This window comes from Macaca thibetana, chromosome X (assembly GCF_024542745.1).
Source record: "Macaca thibetana thibetana isolate TM-01 chromosome X, ASM2454274v1, whole genome shotgun sequence".
Lineage (NCBI taxonomy): Eukaryota > Metazoa > Chordata > Mammalia > Primates > Cercopithecidae > Macaca > Macaca thibetana.
This window is the reverse complement of record NC_065598.1, coordinates 75,556,090-75,575,474: the sequence shown is the minus strand read 5'-3', so window position 1 is coordinate 75,575,474 and position 19,385 is coordinate 75,556,090. Positions and strand designations below refer to the sequence as shown.

Genomic DNA, 19,385 nt, shown 5'->3' with positions numbered 1-19,385 from the left:
ACTGCACTCTGTATATGGTCTTGGCTTCTACTAGCAGGCCCTAACCATGTGCTTCTAAATTTATGAACTTGTACAAAGATTCTAACTCAATATTAATATATTAAATCTCTACTTAAAGAGATTGTTTCAGCTTTGACAACACCCATTTTGAGGAAAAATGCTCTTATGCCAGGCTGGATAATCTGCTTTAGAGAAAGCATTCTGAATCCCTAGGAGCTTGGTCCCCACCTTATTACTTGTTACTCAACCTGTGTTTCCTCCACTTTACTCCTCTTAGAGGTAAGGGAGAAGATTCCACATTAAGGTGATGAATTTGAGCCATGAGCAAGAGCAAACTTTTCTTTTCCGGGTTATGAAATTAAACAGAAGCAGAAGCTGTTACCAGTGTTATCTGCAGATAGTTAAAATGTTGCTACTTTAAGAAACACTCTTGGCCGGGAGCGGTGGCTCAGCCTGTAATCCCAACACTTTGGGAGTCCAAGGCTGGTGGATCACCTGAGGTTGGGAGTTGGAGACCAGCCTGACCAACATGAGGAAACCCCGTCTCTACTAAAAATACAAAATGCCTGTAATCCCAGCTACTTGGGAGGCTGAGGCAGGAGAATTGCTTGGATGTATGAGGCAGAGGTTGCCATGAGCCGAGATCACGCCATTGCACTCCAGCCTGGGCAATTAGAGCGAAACTCCGTCTGGAAAAAAAAAAAAAAAGAGAGAGAGAGAGAGAGAAAAGAAAGCAAAAGAAGCACTCTTCATAGTTTCTGAATTTAAAGCTAAATTGAGCATTTAAAAAAAAATTTTGGCTGAGATTAGTAAAGTATATCTTCTTCCAAGGGAAAAAACAAAACAAAACAAAACGGAGAAAAACTTTGACCAAAGTTTCTTGTTGTTAAAAGACTTTTACAAAACAATTTAAGGAGAGGTAACCAAATGTTGGTAAATGGATACTAAAGTACAGCTAGAGAGAAAGGATATGCTCTAGTGTTTTATAGTACTATAGGGTGCTACATGAACAATTTAATGTGTATTTTCAAATAGCTAGAAGAGTGACTTTTCAATACTCCCAACACACACAAGGTAAATATTTCAGGTGATAAATATGTTAATTTCCTTGGTATGATCATTATACATTGTATAAAATATCAAAATATTACCCCGAACCCCATAAATATGTACAATTATTATATGTCAATTTAACAATAAAAGCAATAAAAGCATAAAAGAATAATTTGCTTCTAATATTTAAAATATAAATCTTGATTTTAGATAATTTTGTCTATTAAATACAATAGTCAATTTGTGACTCTAAAAATTAAGAAAACAATACTTTAAAAAATGAACTGCTACAGAGTTGCAGTTACATTGAAGATTCGTATCACTAACATTGTTGAAAAACTTGGTAATTTGTCACTTTGTCAACTATACATCTAAAATAGTTTTAATTTTTTTTCCTGAAACCAAAACAACTGTATTTCTTCATTCATCCATCTGAATCTGTATTTCTTGTAGCAGTACTTGTAAGCAAGGAAGTGCCAAAAGACCATGGATTGAAGAGCCAAAGGTATTTTATATTATTTGAAACAAGCGTTATTATAATGAAAGTGACTCATATACAAAATGTAAAGATCTAAAACTGAAGCCTAAAATAATAATATCTGGATAGTTTCTCTGCTTAAAATGTTCCAAAGTTGGCCAGGTGCAGTGGCTCACGCCTGTAATCCCAGCACTTGGGGAGGCCGAGATGGGCAGATCACAAGGTCAGAAGTTCAAGACCAGCCTGACCAACATGGTGAAACCCGTCTCTACTAAAAATACAAAAATTACCCCGGCATGATGGCACTCACCAGTAATCTCAGCTACTTGGGAGGCTGAGGCAGGAGAATCCCTTGAACCCAGCAGGCGGAGGTTGCAGTGAGCTGAGTTGATGCCACTGTACTCCAGCCTGAGCGACAGAGCAAGACTCCATCTCAAATAAATAAATAAATAAAAGTCCCAAAGTCACAATGATTTACTCACATGACTTCATATAATTTCATTAGAGATAATGTTTCTATAATTTTTTCTTTTCCTTCTCTTTCTTTTTTTTTTTTTTTTTTTTTCTTTTGTAGACAAGGTCTTGCTCTGTCACCCAGGCTGGAGTGCAGTGGCACAATCTCTGCTCACCACAGCCTCCGCCTCCTGGGTTCAAGTGATTCTCCTGTGTCAGCCTCCCAAGTAACTGGGATTACAGGTGCCTGCCACCACACTTGGCTAATTTTTGTATTTTTAGTAGAGACAGGGTTTCACCATGTTGGCCAGGCTGGTCTTGAACTCCTTACCTCAGGTGATCCACCCGCCTCGCGCTCCCAAAGTGTTGTGATTACAGGTGTGAGCTACTGCTCCCGGCCACTTTCTGCTTCTTTGTTCTTCTCTCCTTTTCCTTTCTCCTTTTCCTCTTGAAGCCAAGAACCATAGGTGGATTCTTAGTTGCCTCCCATATAGTTATTCCTTTTCTTCTTCCTAGTTACAAGAAACCCGATTTTGTTTACCCCACAAAACCTAGTATTTCCTCAGACCTAAGAATGACCTTTGAATAGGCTAAGCCAATCATGGGAGTTCCATTTCTTTTGCCAATAATTGATTTAAGAATGAACATATGGGCCAACAAGACACCAAGGAAAGTCTGCTGAGAAACTTCTGAGAAAGACCCCAAAGTTTGTGCTTATAACAGTTACTCTAGACTATCTCAAAGGTTAAGACAGAGATAAGGAACACTAACTGGGTCCTCATTCTAAGATATAATTGGTTATATTCTTCATTACTCCAGCAAGGCTGAAGTTGTTTCCATTTACTCAAAACAAGGAACATTGTCTTGACCACTGGGGCTATGTGTAGCTACGTTGTAATTAAAAATAGAGTGTCTTCATGACTATATACGGGATCTCTCTTACAAATTCATGCTCTGCTTTGGAAAATTTCGTGGCATTGGCATTGGTTTACATGAAATACCTTAGTGAGATGGAGTCCTCAAATGGCAAGCACTATAAGGTCACGTTTTCAGACTGTTACTGATAATATATGATACTGGTAGTGAAAGGCGAGGGACACCTCAGTTATATACTGAGGCAGCATGGTGTGGTGGATAGAAAACTAAACCTAGAATTAAGATACCTACGTTCTGGCCCAAGCTACCTCCCAGTTGTGTGACTGGGCAAGTCTTAAACCCTTAGAATCTCAGTTTCTTCATCTGTCAATAGGAGCTGAGAACTCTACCCAGATGAAGACAGAGGTTTTATGGCATCAAATTAAATAAGGAGTGTAAAACTAATGCCATTCTATGTAGACTGAACAAATAATTATTCTATTGTAGAAGATTTTAAACATCTTTAGGGTAGAGAGTATCCTTCATATTTCTGAAAGTTCTGCATAGCAGAGAGTCGGGCATATAAAAAAAGCTCAGTGGAGATTTGTTGATTGGTGAATTAAAATAATGAAATAGCATAAGCAGAATAGTCTCCCCTTATTTTTCCACTTATTTTTCTCCTTGTTTCTTCCCAGAGATAAACAATTGCTAATGACTAATGGGTTCAATTCAATTAAAAAATTATATTGAGTCTCCTCTTTGTAACAGGCAACTGTCTAAGCACTGCCAAGGATGCAAAGGTGAGTCAGACAGGGGCTAAAAAGAAAAAAAAATAGTTTACCAGAATTGACTTATTTCATTGTATGTATTTTCCTTCTTAATCTCCTAGTGTAGTGAATTATAATGAGAATTTTTAAAATGTGAAACATCTTTGCATTCCTGGGATAAACCCTATTTGTTAATCCTATAGTTACACATTTACTGTTGGTTTTATTTAGTTAATATTCTACTTAGGGTGTTGTATTTGCTTTTAAAAAGCATGGATGTAAAACTTGCTTTTCCTGTATTTCTCTGTTTGTTTTTGTAATAAAAATTTCTCTAACCAGTAAAAATAAGATAGGGGCTGATAGAGGTAAGAGATTAATAGAACAATGCATTATTTAAAATAGCATCAACATGCAAACCTACTTCATTATTTATTGGCAAAAGTGAGTTCCAGAATCTCTGCAGTCACTGCAAAAGCACGGGACCTCAATTTGTCTCTTAGAAATGGTTCTGCAGACACATTGACCAATGGAACAGAATAGAGAACCTAGAAATAAGACTACATTCCTACAGTCATTTGATATTTGACAAATGTGACAAGAACAAGTAATGGTGAAAAGCATTCCCTATTTAATAAATGGTGCTGGGAGAACTGGCTAGTCATATGCAGAAAACTTAAACTGGGCTCCTTCCTTACACCATATACAAAATCATCTCCAGATGGATTAAAGACTTAAATGCAAAACCTAAAACTATAAAAACCCTAGAAGAAAACTTAGGCAATGCCATTCAGGACATAGGCATAGGCAAATATTTCATGATGAAAATGCTAAAATCAAGTGCAACAAAGCAAAAATTGACAAATGGGATCTAATTTAACTAAAACTCTGCAAAGTAAAAGAAACTATCATCAGAGTGAACAGACAACCTACGGAATCAGAGAAACTTTTTTCAATATTTTTATCTGAAAAACATCTAACATCCAGAGTCTACAAGGAACTTATACAAATTTACAAGAAAAAACAAACAATCCCATTAAAAATTGGGCAAATGACATGAACAGACACTTCTCAAAAGAAGACATACATGTAGCCAACAAATATTTGAAAAAAAGCTCAACATCACTGATCATTAGAGAAATACAAATCAAAACCACAATGAGATCCCATCTTATGCCAATCAGAATGGCTATCATTAAAAAGTTAAGAAACAACAGATACTGGTGAGGTTGTGGAGGAAAAGGAACCCTTTCACACTGTTGATGGGAGTATAAATTAGTTCAACCATTGTGGAAGACACTGTGATGATTCCTCAAAGACCTAGAGGCAGAAATACTATTTGACCCAGCAATCCCATTACTGGGTATATTCCCAAAGGAATGTAAATCATTCTGCTATAATGATACATGCATGCATATGTTTATTGCAGCACTATTGGCAATAGCAAAGACATGGAATCTACCCAAATGCCCATCAACGATAGACTGGATAAAGAAAATAGTGGTACATATACCATGAGATACTATTCAGCCATAAAAAGGAACAAGATCATGACCTTTGCAGGGACATGAATGGAGATGGAAGCCATTATCCTTAACAAACTAATGCAGGAACAGAAAAACAAACACGGCATATTCTCATTTATAAGTGGGAACTAAATAATGAGAACATATGGACACATTGTGGGAGGAAAACACACACTGGGGCCTGTTGGAAGATGTGGTGTTGGAGGAGGGAGAGGATCAGAAAGAAGAGCTAATGGATTCTCAGCTTAATACCTGGGTAGTGGGAAGTGCAGCAAACCACTATGGCTCACGTTTACCTATGTAACACACCTGCACATGTACCCCTACACTTAAAAGTTGGAAATAAAAAAAATAGTTTTGTCCATTTTTCATCAGGAAAGCAAATCAGAACTGCAAACTCCACAGACACCCTCACACATACAAAACACAAAAATGAAGATGATACTAGTAAGGACTAAGAACAGTATCAATATTTTTTTAGTTTAAAGTGCAGTGTGTAATGGGAAGAACTTTACTATCCTACACCATATACTTTCAATACAAAATACAATAGATGTGCCTTGGAGGGTTCCAGTTAAAATTTCTTTGGATGTGTAATATGGTGGTGTGATTTAGAGAAACTGGACTCAAGAAAATATGCTCATTAAAACACACACACACACACACACACACAAACACACACACACACAGAAAGAGAGAAAGATATTGAAAGAGAGAGACGGAGAGAAAAAATCTTGTGCATAGTTGATTTGGTGGAAGAATTTTTTGGTTTCTTTGAATTTCCAACATGGACATATAAACAATTATAGATAACTTTATTTTGAGTTGTTGGGGAGATACTTTTAGTGCATTTGTGATGCAGATTTAGAATTCTAATGGTTTTCTTGCAGAAGTGTCTTTGGAAAATATTGCTGTATAGGTGGCAGAATCATACTTTGCCCAGTCTCAGCACATTCATCATATTTGTCAAATATCCTTGTTAATCAGTCATTATATCCTCTTCCTAGTTTCTTCACAATTTCATAGAATAAATTTGTCTTTGAAGTGAATTGATTTCCTTGGTCATTCCTATGTATACATCCATTTTTCTTATGTGTGTAAGCCTTCTTTTTCTTCAATAGAAACTCTAGGCATTAATTGAGAATAGATTTATTCTCAAGCTTTTTATAAATAAAGTACCAAGTAAGATCCCAACGTCACATAACTAAAAGTTTCAACACAAAAAGAGTGCCAAAAGGGAAGCTGAATTAGGGTACACCAGGATGAGATACCTAATAGCTGCCTTGCAAGGTTTACAGGAATGCAGAAGTAAGTCTTTAGCAGTCCAACTAAAGAGGTCTTATTAAAGCTTAAAATTCAAGGAGTAACATGTCAGTGGGGGAGGAAATAATTATCCTTATTTGGAAAAATTGTTGACATTTGTATCACTACCTATTTCCATTGATAGATGCTATGATTATTATTCTAATCTGCTCTATTTAGTAGCATCTTTTAAATTATAAATCTTCATGCCAAATGTGAGGAAAGGAGGCATTTGCTCTGTATTAGTTGCAACATAAACAGAACATGGGAGAAGACTCCCCTTTCTTCCCAAGGTGTGTGGACAATATTTTTGTTTGTAGGATTTTTCTCAATAAGGTGGAGACATTAAAATTTAAGCTGCTAAAACAGAAGTTAAAATTCTGAGAGTATAATTTCCCTAACTTGAAAATCAGGAAGTATAACTGATGTATTGATGAAGAACAGAACAAAAGCTGTCACATACTACAGTGTTCCTCTATGCAGGACCTCTCTTTTTGCACTAGCACAGAAACTAGCGACCACACTGAGGTATAAACAGTACCTTTTGTGGACCTTGAGTTTGAAATGGGGGGATTCTCAAAGCTGGGTTTTCCAATCATGGTCTGATGTAATTGTTTTGGGAATAACAAGAAGTCAAGTATGTGCCATTGACCTGACTATAAACTTAGAGCATTCCTCTGTTGTGTATGCCTTTCTGGCTTCTATATTACCAAGATGCCATCATACTTTAGAATAGTTGGAGGCTTTGGGATATGAATGCATTGTAGTTAGTGTCAAATAAAAATAGTAAAATTAAAATAAAAAACAAAACTGCAAAACAGGAACAATCAAGGTAAATTACGTAACATAAAACAACTTTGGATTTTATGTTCTTTAAGACTAAACTAGGAATTACAATTGTGTTTCAATTATGTTGAAACACAAACAAAACCAAATATGAAGGTAAAAAGAATATTTGGTTTAACAATCATATATAAAAAATGTAAGTGCCTGTGCTTTCATTGAATGGGAACCTAACTTTGAATCTGTCACAAAGACAGTTTACTATCACTTGGTGTTATAGTATGGAGCAATTGAACCAAGTGGGTATTCACAAAAGCATTACTGGCACTAGATGTGAGTTTCTCACTTGCATTTCTCAGAACTAGAACACAGAAGTTCTTCATAGAACTTCTATGAAGTTCTAGTTCTCATAAGACCTTTCAGATACCAATCCACAATGCTATTTTAAAAGTCCCCAAAGATAGTCTGAGATGAGATTAGAAATTTTACACAATTTAGAAAGGTGCATTGAAAGTGAAAACATTTTTATCAGATGTCCTTAGTTGTTCTATGTGGCAAAAAAGCAAAGTGATTTTTATAAATTGGGGTGGCACACAACTTCTCAACCTCGATTATATAACCACAACATTATGATGGGATGATGGAATCTTTTCTCATATTTAAGAAAATGTTGCATCCTCCTATTATCATAGCTCACTCAGCCTACAGATAAAATGTTAAATGGACTAGAGAAACAATAATCTATTCCAGAAAGCAAATGCCTTCTATTACTTTCACTAGGGAGCACTAGCTCTGCTGCCAGGATCGAGCTATGTGTACAGGGAAAGAGTGCACCTAGAAAATAGCCTGGCTCTTTAAAGATCTAAACCAAACTTTCGGAATTATACCCAGAAACAGATGGCTGGCCAGCTCTCTGTGTAGCTGCTTCATTGTTGACAGAAGTAACTGGAGAACTCAGAAGAAATATGCTTTAGGATCAGTAGCCTATAGTCATGGGTAGACTAGGAAAGTCTTAAGAAGGTTTCAAACGTGGTTAGTCCTGAATAAAATTCTAAGCAGGAATTACTGTTTGCAATATGGGGAGGAGATTCATGCTTCATTGCCCTAGAGAATATTCTGATTATTTTCTTCTGCTTTAAAACCAGCTCTCTTCTTGATTTTCCCATTTTCTTTAGTGGCAGTAAGACAATATAGTGGCTAAGAATATAAACACTGACTACCTGGGTTAGAATTTGACTTCGAGCATGTTATCTAACCTCTTGGAAATTCAGTTTCTTTATCAATTAAATGGAGTATATAATGATACTTCACAGAGTTGTGGTAAAGATTAAATGACATAATCAATTTAAAGGGCTTAGCACAGAAATCTGGCATTTAGTGTGTTCAACAAATGTTTCGTATTAAGGGCACCATTTTCCCAGTCTGGAATTCTCATTCATTCAAAACAAAATCATTTTTTTTTCCTAATGCTTCTCCTTCATATGATTTATTCTAGCAGCAGGCCTTGTAAAGAATGGCTCCTAGAATTCTTTGGAAGTTGTTCTTTTGTTTTCAGTGTTTCAATTATCAATAGTTCACCTGTCACCAGGAATGTAGAAGAGCACCCCCAACTGGTTTCCCAATACATTTGCTGTCAGATTCATCTTCCTAAATAGAGTGCTGGGTGTGAGGCCATTGCAAATGTGCTAGTCATTTAAACATTGCTAGTAGCATTGGCTGTGGGTGGACCTATTCTGCTGGTTTGTAGAATTGTTATATCCTACTCCACAGCATAAGCCCAGTGTTCCCACTACAAAAACTGGAGAAACCACAACAACTACGTCATTGCCATTGGTATAGTAATGATGTGCTCTGTAAGGACAAGAGTGTATCTGCTTTGCTCACCACTGTATTCTTATGCCAATCACAGCACAAGGCACATAGTAGATCCTCAGTAAATATTTGATTAATGAATACATGAGTTAATGGGCGAAATGGTATTATAGATACCCTTATTGGTTTAGCTTTGTGTGATTGCATTTGTGGTAATTTCAGAAGATCATTCAAAGAAAGTTGACATCATTGCTTGGCATTCAATTACATGCCATGTTCCATTCAGACCAACTTATGATAATTTAGTCATCATTTGGCATGTGAGAACAGGGAAGTCATTTATAAACTTGAATGGTATGCATTCAGATATAGTTAACAATGTGAGCTAGAATCAGCATAGAAGCCAGATCCCCATTTCCAAAGACAAGAAAGTGAGAGAAATTGATTCTAGAAAAAAGAAGTTGTTGCTGGGAAGGAGAGAATACAAGAAAGAGCCTAGCCGAGAACCATTTTTTTTTAGTAGATGGAAATGTGTTCACTACTGATTTCAACCCTAGGAGCAAGTGGCAGCTTATATTTTGCAATTCAAAAAGTATTCAGGAACTATTTAACCTTCCTGGAATGGATACAAACAATGGGTGTTGTTGCTACTCTATGATCCTAACACAAGTATTCTTTTATATATTGAGAAGGAAACTGTGGTATCTGCCAACTTGAGACTGTGCCTGCATCACATATGTCCAACAGTAGCAAAGACCCATACCTAAAAGAGGATGCAGTATTAACAAATAGGAGATGGCCAAATTCTTCAAAATGCAAAAGAGAAGTTAGATGTCAATTTACGTGACTATTCTTAGAAGTTTAACCTTTTCCAATAAGACCTATATTCAGGTATTGTGGGATTTTAAGCAGTTCTAGAATGTTAAGAATGGTTGAAGGGTAAATAATAATAATAATAATTCTTATAAGCTTGACAAATGCATATGTTAACAGAATAAAATAACAATCCCGGGATAACAAGACATTTCACTCTCTATCCTTTTCATAATAATTTAAAAGGTATTTCCTCTTGCATCACACCAAATAATCCTCACAGCAACAGGACACAAATGAAGAAACTGACACCTGAGAAGATGAAGTGACTTGCTCAATATTATGTACCCAGAAATTGATCACATACTCCCTCATTATCATAATTTAGGTTTATTCATCTGAAAATAAATGAAAATAATCTTTGCTCCTTCTGCCTGACCACATTTCAGGAAATATATACTAAGATAATATGTTACAATCCCTCCCAGAACCTTGCACTTACTAAGTAAATGTGTAAGAGCAACCATTTGTTCAGCTATCTGTGTGGTGTGGATCACAGGGCCAGACTAGCACAGACCATAGTGGAGATGTCACAAAGGTGATTGCAAGCAGAAGGCAACTGTAAAGAGAAACATTCTAGGAAGGTGAGAGTTCCTCAGCTTACACTAAAGGTTGCCTGATAAATATTAAATTATAATGGCCAATCGTGAGCAATAATAAGTGAAAGAACATAGGATGCCAATATTTCTAAGCAAACTCAAACATTCTGCTTTTTAAGATTCTGGCCCTAAGTAAGGCACAGGCTCCCCACTGTTCCCCTCCATCCACTTTCCCATCTGTGGCCTATCCAAGAAAATGAATGCTGTCTTCACAAAGGTCCCACAGTGGAAACAGGCGACAGGCTTCTGAGTCAAGGAAACATCAGTGGGAAAAATGCCAAGTTGGAATTTTTCGGATGGAGGGGTGGCGACTTAACATATTTAAGTCTGTTTCTTAGGTAGATGAGTAGATGGTAAATTATGTAGCAAAAGCTGTTTCTTTGTTTTGTTTTGTTTGATGCTGTTGTTTTGGTAAGTGCTACTGTCTTCACACAACAGACCTTTCTCCTGTCTTCTGCAGCGGGACTATTTATAAACTGTGTACCAGTGCTACCCAAGTCACCAACCTCCAAAGTCTGAATTGTACTTGGTAAGGTTCTCTATCAGTATCACTAACCTGGAAAAATTGACTGTGAAGAAACAGCTTGATTATACTGGCTGCACATGTAAATGTTCCAAGAATAATTTCTAACTCAGCCCCTTTGAAGTTACTGTTTTTTCCTCCATTAGATCGGTATTAGCATCTGGCTAAATTTTGTATCCTCCAGCTCCACCTCCACCTTCCTGAACACATAAGTACTTGTACACACAAACGCTAACACACACACATACACACACACACACACACGTTTGTTTTTTTCCCTGTAGGTTTCACAGCTGGTGGCTGAACAGAAACAGTCTCTGGGTTGAGACTTTGCACTAGTTTCCCTAACCTGGAAGAGTGAAAAATCTAGATTATTTCAGGAATTTATTATAAGCTTTCCACCCTTCTCTGTCTCATCATGTCTTATCTACAAAATGGGGTGCTGGGGAGGCAGGAGCCCTATCTTTCTGATCTAGCATCCCCTTAGGTTGAGATATTAAAATTGCAAAACACAAGCAAGCAAATATTAAAAAATAGCAGTTTGTTGAAAGAATGAACTGGGTAACCATAAACAGGCTTCTAGGTGTTCTTTAAAAGAAAGATATTATTATCAAGGAACAAAACCTTTGTAGAACGGCGCTTTTGGGGCCTGGGTGGGTCCAGAGCTAAGGAAGTTTGAGTTACTGCCAAGCTACAGTCCCAGGCCCTGCGGGGAGTCAGGTCCAAGTTTGAGAAAACAGTCAGAGTCAGGGGCTATTGTGGCCTGGACAGAGGCAGACAGACAAGACACAGCAGGCTTCCTTCCTGTCTTGCTCTTATCTGAAGTTGCAGAGAGTGGGTGGGAGCATGCCTGAGGTGCAGGTGAGGCACGTTTAGCCTGAGCTGGCCAAGGGCTCCACTTCCCCTCCTCCTCCCCCCGTGGCAAATCCGCCCCACCTCGCAAACCCCCAACTCAGGCACTTGGGCCCCTTTTGGGCCCCCTCTCGCTCCTCCCTTTAGGCACTTCCCTGGGCCCGCCCACGGTCTCCCCCCAGTTTGGGACTGCGTCATAAGTATCCCAGACCTCGGCTTGCAGTAGTGTTAGACTGAAGATTAAGTAAGTGCTGTTCGGGCTAGCAGGATCTCCTCTTGTAATCTGCAGCCCAGGACGCTGATTCCAGCAGCGCCGTACTGCGCAGCCCGAGGATTCACTATGGTGAAAATCGCCTTCAATACCCCCACCGCGGTGCAAAAGGAGGAGGCGCGGCAAGACGTGGAGGCCCTCCTGAGCCGCACGGTCAGAACTCAGATACTGACCGGCAAGGTAGCTGTCCCAGGGCGGGGTTGGGAACGGGTGGGCGAAGGAAAGAGGGCTGGTAGCAAAGGAGAAAATGAAGTTTCCCTGGGAGGGCCCCTCTTGCGCCTCTTACGCTGTCTCTGGGGTTTACCCGGTCGTCTCGGTTCTGTCTCCTCGCGGCACCTTCTGCTTACCGCACCCTATGTCACTCTGCATTCCCGTGTGTCGTGCCATGTTCAGTCTGTTCCAGCCCACACCACCTATCCTGGAGGGATGTCAGAGAGAGTTTGAGGAGATGCCCTGGGACTGGTTGTCATTGTCTCTTGGGTAACGTGTAGGGACCTGGGGATCAAGGAGGGGCATGTCGCCCAGTCCCCACCTCCAGGGACGCGCATAGTCTCCCCAGGAACAGAGGGGACACAAGGGGGTGAGCAAGACCGGGAGATTTAACATTTCTTTCTTTCCTTTTGGTGTGGATGAAGTTCTAAGACTCTAAATCTTTCTACGATCTCTGAGTGTTCGTGGAGGTGGGGTGAGGAGCAAAGGGCACTTTTAACTCCAAGCAGTATGGGTTGGGGCAAGTGGTCTGCTTGAGCACGCGAGTATTTTCAGTTTCTCTCTGGTCACAGGTGGCTTTAAACATTAGATAAAGGAGCTGTCAAAATTGAGGTAGGTCTTAACGCCAATTTAGGGTGTTCACTGTGCCCTTTTACTGCAAGAGCCTAGTATATTTTTAGAGTGGTATTTCCTAAAGAAAACACTCTTCTCTTGTAAAAACAAATCTGGGGATACTTTTCAATTTTTTTTATTTTTATTTTTCTTGTTGAACAACATCCCCTTCCCTCTATATAGAGATCTGAAGCAGGTCCAGTGTTGTAATTTAAACTACTAGCTTTGACAGGAACTGGGGAAGCTCTTCCCCAAAATGTTGTCCATTATTTATTTAGTCCTATTTCTATTTCTTTTAAACACCTACTATGTTTTCAGGGTTCGTATACTACTCCTCAGTATAATCTCAATTTTAAAGGGCAATAGTATTTTCTTCGTGTTCTATGAAATCTGGAAAGTGTTGGAGCTTGCAGATCTGTCCTAACTTGTGTTGTTCTCTATACAGTTTTAACTTTTGTGTTCAAAGTGGAGATATAAAAAGTCCTTTGAGTTAAACGAGAATCCATGTAGTAAAGTTGATTGTACACACAATTTGAAATGTTAATGTGCTTATCCAGCGTTTTATTAAGGAAACTTTCAATATTAAATCCTGCAATAAAACTAGCTTTTGTGTATTATACATTTTAGAGCTCAAAAGTAACACCCTCTTGCATTGTTGAGGTTTTGATTAAATGACAGAGGTCAAATATGTAATTGTTCTCCTGCTTAGTTTGTAGGTTAAACATGGTCAGATTTTTTGGGAGGTCTAATTAGAGGCCAGTAGTTAAATATAGCCACACAGTAATCCTTTTTTTTTTTCTCACCGCCAAGCATTTCATGACTTGTAGATAGATTCAGTTAATATGCAAGCAATACTTCTGCCAGGACTGTGGTGCGATGAGGAATAAACAAAACTGAGCCTTTGCACTTTGATTATACTTTGCTGTTAGGTTTTGGAGAAAATGTAACAGGATCCTTACCTGGCCACTACAGGACACTGATAAAAATACTTGATATATTGTATTGTAATACATTGATCAGCTAGCTCACTAGAGGTTGAGCATGACAAATATGATGTCAGACATAGTGTACAATCACTTCAAAAGAGTTCCAAGAGAAATTAGCTATGGTAATTGATGGCTCACACCAACCTGAAATCCAATAGATATAAATGAAAGCAAAAAAATCCTTATTTCTAGCATGTAATATCTTATGAAATTGAAATTCTAATATTTAGGACTTGCTTAATAATAAACTTCCTGAATTATTGAAAGAATAAATGAAATTACAGGGCAAACTGTTCTTCTCATGTCTCAGTTGCCAGAAAAAATAAATGTATTTATCTCAGAATTTCAAATTAAGCTATTATGTGACTTATGACTTTATGAAACTCATTTTAATCATCTAAAATATAATTTTTAAGTCTCCAGTTCTAGATTATTGTACAGTAATTCCAAATCAAAATTTATAGTTCTATCTTTGTAGTACTAATCCTAGTTTAGGGTTTTGTTTTTTAATAAAAATAATTAAAAGATCCTGAAAATTACTGGGACACAGAAAAGCCTTCAAAGTTTATAGAGTACTAATTAATGGAGGGTTTGAACTTAAATAAATTTAGCTAACAAAATGGGAATCTCAAATTTCTTTGACCTTCAAAAAAAAAAAAAAAAACATTTTTGGAAAAATAAACCTTTATCAAATGATTGTCTGTCCTTTCATCTGCATTAACTTGAAATCTATGCATTTATTTTCATCAAATGAATTTAAGCTCTGATAAACATTAGAGTAGTTGTCCTGAAAAAGAGCTAATGACCTAAAAGACTAAAACAATTCGATTTATATACCCATTTGAATGATTTACCCATTAATGATCAGGGCCTAGGTTTGCTTACTTCATTTATTCAATCCTTGAGTAACAATGTTGCTTAGGATATATTGTGACATACAAATACGGGATTGGAAAGATTGGAGTCTACTGCCCTGGGAAAGGCACAATCAGTTACTTGTTTGCTTTGGATCTTTCTTGTTTCAATCCCAAAACAAATTATTGTTTTAGCAAAATATTACAGTCACTGTTACACAGACAACTTTCCTGTCTAGCTATCGCAAATGCTACACTTCAAAATCAAGTGTTCCACCCAGGACTTGGAAAATACTTCATTCATGCAATACACAGTTATAGAATATTGATCGATATTAAGAAACTTTTATTTCTCAGTTAAATTAGGGACATTAAATTTATATCTCTCCCTTCAATATTTTAATTTCCAAAATATAGGGAAAATGACATATACCTTATAGAACTCCTACCTTTAAAACCTAATATTCAGAAAACAGCTTTTTGAAAAATCAGTTAATAAATTAATCAAAGGATACTAATTTTCTTTTAAGTTGACAAACTGATTTGGAAAAAATAATGAAGAAACAGAACCATATCCCAGAAAGTTAGTGATTATATCAGTGTACTAGTTCAAAAAGTAATTACTTCCATTTATTGAGTATAATTTCTAGAGATCAGCTTTACCACATTGTGCCTATTATTAATACTATATTATGCATTTTAAAATGTGTTAAGAGTCAATATCGTGTTAAGTGTTCTTAGCAAAATAAAAAATAATATGACATTGCATAAATAAATGGTAATTTTAATTTGGTTCTTGATGCATGTATTTTGAAATAATTTCATATGTATATTTGGGTTTAGAAATGCCAAAATGGAAGGTTAATACAGAGACATTTTTTAACATCTATTAGATTCACAAATTGTCTTGAAATAAATTCAGACTGCAATTAAAATGAGTTAACATTAAAAAAAAAATCTTGGGTTTCAAGGGAGGTAAATTGTATATAAAATCAACTATGTGTCTAAAAGTACAATCTGGTTTTGTTTTTGGTTTTGCTTTTTAATAAATAGGAGCTCCGAGTTGCCACCCAGGAAAAAGAGGGCTCCTCTGGGAGATGTATGCTTACTCTCTTAGGCCTTTCATTCATCTTGGCAGGACTTATTGTTGGTGGAGCCTGCATTTACAAGTACTTCATGCCCAAGGTAATAATAATTATAATTATTATACTTTGAATTACTAGTTGCTAGACATTTAGTAGCGACTTAAAAAATTCTGTAGTGGTAACTAGAGAAAAGAAGATTTAGGGAAAGTTTTCAAGTTGCCTTCCAGTTCATAAAATTGATTTGTCTTCATTGTGATAACTGTAGTCAACAAGCCTCGGCTTAACACATAGTACAGTGAATTGATATGAGTGTGAAAAACCATTCAAATATCATGATAGTGAGTATTAGAAGATTGTAATTTTCCCTTTTTGTCTTTTAGAGCACCATTTACCGTGGAGAGATGTGCTTCTTTGATTCTGAGGATCCTGCAAATTCCCTTCGTGGAGGAGAGCCTAACTTCCTGCCTGTGACTGAGGAGGCTGACATTCGTGAGGATGACAACATTGCAATCATTGATGTGCCTGTCCCCAGTTTCTCTGATAGTGACCCTGCAGCAATTATTCATGACTTTGAAAAGGTTTCTCATTCCTATAAATATTCCAGGATTTTATTTTTCCTCTCTCTCTCTCTTTTTTACTTCATTGGCAGGTATTAAATTCATTCATGAATGCACATGTTTTTGAGGCAAAGCCTTTTCATTCTTTTGTTGTTGAATACACATTAGTTGATTTTGAAAGGATGTAGCTGCTTGATCTAATGGTAGTTGGAAATTTTGCAATGTTAATGCCTTCTATGTCTTACCTGACTTTTTTCCTCTACCTAACAGGGAATGACTGCTTACCTGGACTTGTTGCTGGGGAACTGCTATCTGATGCCCCTCAATACCTCTATTGTTATGCCTCCAAAAAATCTGGTAGAGCTCTTTGGCAAACTGGCGGTATGTATTTTGGAAGTCAAATTTTTACATAAGCACCTCCAAGTAATTTTACTTCCTTGTTTTTTTAAAACATAATGAGTTTGGCCAAAACATTTCATTTTATTGAAATATTTTTCAAATAAAAAATGTTGTGAACCTAAAACTGCTCTAAAAAATAAAGTTTTTTTTTTACAGTCATTATCTGGTATAGGAAAGGATTTAAATAGTGTCCTTAAGAATTTGGGCAAATGACATGAGCAGACACTTTTCAAAAGAAGACATACATGCAGGCAACAAACATTTGAACAAAAGCTCAGCATCACTGAACATTAGATAAATGCAAATCAAAACCACAATGAGATACCATCTCACACCAGTCAGAATGGCTATTATTAAAAAGTCAAAAAATAACAGATGCTGGCTAGGTTGTGGAGAAAAAGGAATGCTTATATACCATTGGTGTTGGTGTAAATTAGTTCAGCCATTATGGAAGGTGCTGTGGTGATTTCTCAGACCTAAAGACAGAAATACTATTAGACCTAGCAATTGCATTACTGGGTATGTGCCAGTAATCATTTTATTATAAAGACACATGCACAAGTATGTGCATTGCAGCAGTATTTATAATAGCAAAGACATGGAATCAGCCTAAATGTCCGTCAATGATAGACTGGATAAAGAAAATATGATGCATATACACCATGGGATACTATGCAGCCAAAAAAAAAAAAAATCACAGAAAAAAACTAAACAAAACAGAGAGATGGATAGAGCTGGAGGCCATTAACCTTACAAACTAACACAGGAACAGAAAACCAAATACCATATGTTCTTACTTATAAGTGGGAGCCAAATGAAAAGAACACATGGTCACATAGAGGGTAACAACACACACTGCGGTCTTTCAGAGGCTGGAAGATGGGAGAAGGGACAGGATCAGGAAAAATAACCAGTGGGTACTAGGCTTAATACCTGGGTGATTAAATAATCTGTACAACAAACCCCATGACACAAGTTTACTTAAGTAACAAACCTGCACTTTTACTCCTGAACTTCTAATTTAAAAAGGAAAAAGATTTCTCATTTCAATCTTTGGTTTTGATTTTCAGAGTGGCAGATACCTGCCTCAAACTTATGTGGTTCGTGAAGACCTAGTTGCTGTGGAGGAAATTCGTGATGTTAGTAACCTTGGCATCTTTATTTACCAACTTTGCAACAACAGAAAGTCCTTCCGCCTTCGTCGCAGAGACCTCTTGCTGGGTAAGTAACTAATGTATTCCTTCCTTCACCCTGTGTTACACAGTAGAGGCAAGTGGAGGTGGAATACAGGAAAATGTGGGGAACAAGTCTAGATATATTTTCCTTTCCACAAAAATTTCAAAAGCCACTTTTTTTGCACATTTCCTTACAGGTTTCAACAAACGTGCCATTGATAAATGCTGGAAGATTAGACACTTCCCCAACGAATTTATTGTTGAGACCAAGATCTGTCAAGAGTAAGAGGCAACAGATAGAGTATCCTTGGTAATAAGAAGTCAGAGATTTACAATATGACTTTAACATTAAAGTTTATGGGATACTCAAGATATTTACTCATGCATTTACTCTATTGCTTATGCTTTTAGTAAAAGGAAAAAAAAAAAAAAAAGAACTACTAACCACTGCAAGCTCTTGTCAAATTTTAGTTTAATTGGCATTGCTTGCTGTTTGAAACTGAAATTATATGATTTTCATTTTTTCTTTGAATTTATAGGGTTTAGATTTCTGAAAGCAGCATGAATATGTCACCTAACATCCTGACAATAAATTCCATCCGTTGTTTTTTTGTTTGTTTGTTTTTTTCTTTTCCTTTAAGTAAGCTCTTTATTCATCTTATGGTGGAGCAATTTTAAAATTTGAAATATTTAAAATTGTTTTTGAACTTTTTGTGTAAAATATATCAGATCTCTTAACATTGTTGGTTTTTTTGTTTTTCATTTTGTACAACTTTCTTGAATTTAGAAATTACATTTTTGCAGTTCTGTTAGGTGCTCTGTAATTAACCTGACTTATATGTGAACAATTTTCATGAGACAGTCATTTTTAACTAATGCAGTGATTCTTTCTCACTAATATGTGTATTGTGGAATGCACAAAATTGTGTAGGTGCTGAATGCTGTAAGGAGTTTAGGTTGTATGAATTCTACAACCCTATAATAAATTTTACTCTATACAACCACTCTTTCTTTTATTTCATCACTTGAGATATATTCAATGTGAATAATTAGTATTACTTATTTAGCTTTTGGTGTACCTGTAACAGATCTAAAATTATGAGCCCAACTTTGCCCCCATTCCCACCTACACATATTTATATTTTATAGTTTCATATTTTACTCCCTTTTTGACAGTATATTAATTACTCTTTTATAAATATCCCATAATTGCCTTATCATGTAAATTCAACTATTTATTTAGAGGCTTCAGGCCCATAGCACTTTAAAATCTTTTAAAGTGTTTTCTTTTTCATCAAATTAAACAACTATGTACAGCTATAATAGATGACTAAGGACTAACCTTGGATAAGATGTTGATAAC

General features: G+C 36.6%; 1 protein-coding gene across 1 annotated transcript in view; it reads left to right on the top strand.

The window, feature by feature from the left end:
- The window catches only part of ITM2A (integral membrane protein 2A), a 900,602-nt gene extending 881,579 nt beyond the window's left edge, over positions 1–19,023 (top strand). The window contains exons 2-7 of the mRNA XM_050776423.1: positions 12,098–12,324; positions 15,860–15,991; positions 16,272–16,469; positions 16,719–16,829; positions 17,918–18,068; positions 18,220–19,023. Coding sequence (XP_050632380.1) covers positions 12,214–12,324; positions 15,860–15,991; positions 16,272–16,469; positions 16,719–16,829; positions 17,918–18,068; positions 18,220–18,308 — 792 coding nt within the window. The 5' untranslated portion in view covers positions 12,098–12,213 and the 3' untranslated portion in view covers positions 18,309–19,023. The remainder of the gene's footprint in view (positions 1–12,097; positions 12,325–15,859; positions 15,992–16,271; positions 16,470–16,718; positions 16,830–17,917; positions 18,069–18,219) is intronic.
- The last annotated feature ends 362 nt before the right edge of the window (positions 19,024–19,385 follow it).